Raw genomic sequence first — 6,024 nt, 5'->3', positions numbered from 1 at the left:
CAGCGCATCGCGCCCGCCGCCCGCGCACCCCGGCCACATGGTGAGTCCCCGGGGGCCGCCCCTGCGCCGCGCGCCCTTGCGAGGCACGAGGCGGCCTGGCCTCAGCCCTCTGCCCCAGGCAGGGCATCCCCAGCTGTGCCCCCGCGGGCTGGCAGGGTCAGCTCCCCCCCCCCGCCCGCGGCCTGGGGCTGCCCCGGGGTCCGCTCCGCCTCCCCCCAAGACCAGCCTTGCGCCACCGCCCCGGGAGTGAACCGGACTGCCAGCCTCGGGCCGCCACCTTGCCCTGGCATGACACCGGCTTAGCCCTGGCAGCTTGGCCTCAGCCAGAAGGAACTGCAGGGGGAATACGTACAGCTCCCCCCGCCCAGCCCCGGGAGGGGAGCGGGGGTATCGAGGGTACCCCCCAGGTATCAGCGGCCAGGTGAACTCAGGGCTCGGGGAGCTTCCCCAGCTGTCCCGTGCCCACCAAGAGGCTGCCCCGCCAAGAGAGAGGGCACCAGGCAGTACACAAGGCAGAGCCAATGCATGAGGCTCAGCTGTGGGGGCACTGCCCTAGCTGTGCTTCTGCCAAACCTGGACACCACCAGCCTCGCCCCAAGAGAAGGATGCTGGCTGGGGAGCTCCCCTGTATTCCTCTTGGCAGCCTTTCGGGGGTGCCATTCGCTTTGGTGGAAGAGAGCACCTGAGCTAGCTTGTGGCACCCTTTGGCTGGGAGGGTGGGAGGTAAGCCTTCCCTTAGGGTTTAGGCAAGCAGGAGTTAAAAGCTAGAGTGGCAGTAGCAGACAGTAGACCTCAACACACCTTGTTAGATTTAAGACACCCTTTGGAAAGTGCCCGCTCCTAGCTTTCACTTGTTTCTCAACTACAGAAAAAAATAGAGCAATTCCTCTGTTGCAAAGAGCTCAGAAAGTGGGTCAGAAGGTTGCTGATGCTACAGATCCCTATTTGGAGTCTCTGGTTGTATCTTGTGAATCACATGCAGGTGTTTCCAGCCCTAACAATGCTCATGTTGCCTAATACCTCATGGCACCCTTAAAACAATCTTAAGGCACCCTAAGGTGCTGCAGCACCATGGCCGAGAATCACGGGAGTAGGGACCTTTCAGAGGTTTATGGAAGGGCTACAGAACTTGAAACAAAAATGGGAAGGAAGTCTCCACTAGAGAGGCATTACAAGATTGTTAGTTTGCTCTTAGTTATGAGGCTCAACCCATCAAAATGGAAAATAATTGTTTCTTGTTTAGGAATAAACAAGCTGGATTTCAATGTCAGTATTAGCTTTCTACCTCAGAGCCTGTAACCTGTAAAACTTAGACTGTTTTGGGAACAATTGTCTTTCCTTCTTAGGAAATCTAACAATGCTCCTGAATGCAATGATTGAGATCCTTGGGAACTGCAGCACCTTTCCCTGACATTTTATCTGTCTCCTTTTAGTGTTTAATTTAATTGGTTGAACATTTCAACAACTTTACAGTCATATTGCAGCCTTTTCAAGGGAGGAAGGAGAGAGGAAACACATAACAGCCAGGCATATCTACTACATGTGGTTACTTTTATATAGAAGGAAAGGTTAATATATTAATGCATAGGCTCAGTTCCTCTTACTAGGATTTTCCAGCACTCGCCATAAGCCAAATACAAAGCCAGAAAACCAACAGCTTGATTTTGTAAGGTATTAGGCACTTGGAATTGAAATTCCTCTTGATTTTCTGTCTGTATTTGATTTATTTCTAAATATTTTAGGATCATATGCACAAATGGAATATTCCTGAAGGTAAGTTAATAGAAGTGCTTGCACATATAATGAATCTTAAGTGGTGCACTGCTTTTCCATATGATGAATATAAATAATGGAATTTTATTTATCTGAGTGATACAAGAGCCTGAGACCTTTAAAAGCAGTGCTTCAGGCAGTCAGACTGCAAATGGGAGAAGATTTTTAAAAATATCCTTGTGCTGGTAGTTGCTTCCACAATACATAGTGGATTAAACTGAATTAAACCTCATAGTAATCCTGTGAGGCAGAGGAGCATTACTCCCATTTTGCAGCTGAGAAGAGCAAGTCATGGAAAAGTTTAGTAATTAATCTAAGGTTTCATCAGAGATGGGAAGCAGGTTTTGGAACAGATTTTCTGTTTTCAGCCACGTGGTTTAGCAACAAGACCATTCCTCCTCTTAAACTGGGATGTATATTCTGATTTAAGAGCCATCTGGCCATTCCTCACACATAAAAATAGTGTGAAAACTCAACATTTCAGCTGCACAATATCCAGAGAAAGATAGCTGATTTCAGGGTGGGTGACCAAACTGTTATGATTCAAGATGGACAGTTCTAATGTAGTTTTCCACTTACAGGGTTTAAGGAGCTACCCATTTTACCGTTTAAAAAAAAGCCAGTGGGAGGGCAGGTGAGGTTGGGGAAAGATAGACACTGAAGTTATCCTTCACCTGTCTGATTCATTCAATCTCTTAAATGTCTGATTGTGCCTGTCCCAAATCTAGGAAAACGTGGAAAGGAACAGTGGAAGAGATGATACTACAGAGTATTCTCTTGAAGAATGCCAAGTGCAGCAGGCTTGCTAATACCAGGCATAGCTGAAAACCCACTGTTACCATAGAATACCACACTATTCTAAGAAATAAGTATTCTAAAAGGAGCTGTTTAACCTAACCTTGCTCCCGACACAGCCAACAGAAAATTGTCATAGTCTTTAACAGCTACATTTTCAGGTAGAGGTGCACAGAAACCTGGGTTTGAATCACTATAGCATTACACACTTTTGCTAGTGTGATTGTCAGCCTCCAATAGAGTTGCATTATACACATGTGAAAGTGTTTGGTGTGGGCTTATCTTGGAGCAACATCTATGTCTAGAAGTCAGTTGCTTTATTCAATGTATTTGTAATTTCTACTTTAGAAAATTAGCAAGATCTACAAGGAGATGAAGCTGTCTGCTTTACAACCTGAATCTGAAATTAGAATAATTAACAGTAAGTTACTGTAAACTGTGTAAAGCTTAGCAAGGATCCCATCTCAGGATTGCATTAGTTAGATTATGGCAATGATCTAAGGGATTCCAGTGTCCCATAAGACATTGTGTAGCACAAATGGTTGACACATGAAGGTAATGATACAATTAGAAGGCAGGTTTTCAGAATTGATGAATCAGGTCACAGAATTACCTCTGGGATTTTCTAGCTAGATTGAAATACAGCTTCCTGAGGCAGTCAAAATGTTCTTTAAAGGCTGATTCCAGGTCAGCTCCATCACATTCAGTGAAATAACTTTGGATTTATCCTTATGGAATCAATATCCAAGGCCTATCCTAAATTTTTTATTTCCAAGTCACAGAACAGTTGGTTAACCTCAGAATTGTTCTAGGACAATTGGCAGCAATAGATACAAGGTCAGAATTGCATATGCATGTGTTAGCAAATTTGGACTATTCTGCACTTGGAACAATCAATCGGCTGCTACTGAATACAATGCTCCATTTTTACACATTTTGTCATGTAGAACTTCTTGCAGTGAAGAAGAAAGAATAATAGCCTGACAGAAATGGGAAGGAAAAAAAATCCCCAAATACTGTAATCTCTCAAGATATTTAGAAGTATTGCTGGGAACATACAACTGAAAAGGACCCCGTAGGCCTATACCAAGCTTAAGGGTGTTACAGGATACAATGAAAATAGCGATGGCTTGCTTCTTTAGCAAGAGTTGGAAGAAAAATGCATCTACAGAAGAAGCAGGATCACAACTAAAAGTTTTGCCACAATAAAGATTTCTGTTGGAACAAATTTATTAGAGATAAATGGATGAGCCTAACCCATTAACTGAAACAGGATTTTACAAGGAAAAAATACTTCAGGTCTCTACCTTTGAAGGCAAAGAGAAAAGAGCTCCTTCAAAGGAATGTCACCACATTTGCTAGATACATATTTATGTAACCTGCACTTTGATACATACTTTGCTAAGGATGCAGTGATGCAAGCTTCAGCTAAATAGGAAGTGTGAACATGTCTTAATCCAAGTTTGGCATTGGATAAACAGTAGTGACCCAGAGCCAAGTTAGAGTGTTCTGCCATAGCTATCTATGTAGAAGCCAATTTGATGGTGGAGATGGATCATTGCCCAGAAGATAGTGAGCACTAAAACATTGTTCATTTTATCCTGGTGTAATCATTAGTACTGGCAGCCAGATTCTGGTAGGTGTCCTATTTATTGGAGCAATGGAGTCCAAGCCTGTTCTGAACAGAAGTTCTCATCAACTTCTCTATGGTGTTACACGGGTGTTAAAGCAGAATTGGACCCACGGTGTATGGAAATATGTGTCCAGTCCCCCCATGTTGAGGAAGTAAAATACACCTTTGCATCTTGCTATGAAATAGAGAATAAACTAGATCAAGTCCTCAGGTCATATAACTTGCTATAGTTCCAGGCACTAGTCATCTTATCTATTGATACTGTGTGCAAACAGAAACCAACCTGGCACAAATCCACTAGTGACAAAGAACTCACTGTCAGAGATTACTTTCAGGCCATGTCAGATCTGATGTGGCAGTCAGCCTTGCCAGTCCTTCCATCCAAAGTCTAAGACCACATATCAAACCTATACCAATCAATAAATAGTACTAATGTAACTTTGAAAATATTTACCTTCAGAATGTACAGTGGCTTTGGACTACTGATGAGTGCACATAAAAATGGCTGGGTATGGACATTCCTTTTTGAGCTTTACAGACACTATATTTTAGACCTCACCTGCTTTTGAAATCCAACTGATAGCAGAATCAGCACTATATTTAAGATCTGTTCTAGAGACTATTTACTCTACTCATGTGCACACAGACCAGAATTTAGCCCAGTTTGTTGTTCTGCCTTTGGGTGGCCAAAATTTAACCTTTAATTTTATTTTAAAATTTGAGAAAAGAATATAGAGAGGTTAGTGACTAGAACAGAATGCCACCTTGCCCTGACACCCTGGATTTCATGATACTCCAGTATACATGAACACATTCATAAAGTGGTTCTAAAAAAGCAACCACCCCAGATAGCATTTTCATCCCTATATATGACTAGTGTAAATGACTGCATATAGAGCAAAACAATGGTGCATCACATCTTCCATAGAAGATAGGCGTCACATCTTCCATAGAAGATTAGAATATGTTTAAATGAATAACTGTCAGGTTATTCACAAAAAAAGAAAAAAAAAAGAACGAAGCATGACTAACTGGAGCTGCCAGCACTAACTTTTTATTTATATCACATCTGCTGAAGAATACTGCAAAAAGCAGAATGAGCCACTGAAAGGAGCCTGAAAACATCTGTGATGCATCTGGTTTTCAGCAGGTTTCTCTGAGGTCTGTGAAGATCCATTGTTTCTTTAGCTCAAATTCTTGCACCATTATAGAAATGCATGAGGACAGGAAGAAAAAAAAATTCCTAATTTGTACTAAGACCCTAACCTTATCTAAATTTGCTTCTGTAGAGTTTCTCTTGATTTTGCCACTGTGAAAGGAAAATTATTTTCAAGCACTCACTCATTTTACCAGGAGGGAAAAAAATGAAACACTTGCGGGGCAGGGGACCCAGAAGAATAGATGGCAGTATAATCTGATCTTGCATAAATTTGATAGGCTATTTTATCCCTTTGTACAAGCACAGTGATATCAGTGAAGTCATATCCAGGCATGATTTTGACCTAATGTTTCTTTAAGTCATGTCCCACTATACAAGTGGTCATATTAATCTCTGCATACAAAGCTGATTTAAAACTGGAGCTGTTGCTATGCATTTGGAATTAATGAATAAATCTCATACAGTTCAATTCTAAAATATGTGGTCAATGACAAAGTAATACTTGTTAACTCCAAATCAGGGATTAGTTTGCAAAGGAACAAAAGAAATGGGAGATTAGGAGGTCAGAGACATGCAGCTTGGTTGTGCTTTTATTGACTATGATTATTGCTTATTTGTAACCTTCCTAGAGTCCACCAAAAGACAAGAAGAGAAATTCTCCTCT

The 6,024-nt window shown here is 42.1% G+C and overlaps 1 protein-coding gene across 1 annotated transcript in view; it reads left to right on the top strand.

The window, feature by feature from the left end:
- Positions 1–6: 6 nt before the first annotated feature.
- Positions 7–6,024, top strand: part of ELOVL2 (ELOVL fatty acid elongase 2) — a 72,491-nt gene continuing 66,473 nt past the window's right edge. Inside the window, exon 1 of the mRNA XM_006025429.1 lies at positions 7–40. Coding sequence (XP_006025491.1) covers positions 38–40 — 3 coding nt within the window. The 5' untranslated portion in view covers positions 7–37. The remainder of the gene's footprint in view (positions 41–6,024) is intronic.

This window comes from Alligator sinensis, unplaced genomic scaffold (genome assembly GCF_000455745.1).
Source record: "Alligator sinensis unplaced genomic scaffold, ASM45574v1 scaffold253_1, whole genome shotgun sequence".
Lineage (NCBI taxonomy): Eukaryota > Metazoa > Chordata > Crocodylia > Alligatoridae > Alligator > Alligator sinensis.
The sequence above is the reverse complement of the archived record's forward strand: the minus strand, read 5'-3'. Positions and strand labels throughout refer to the sequence as shown.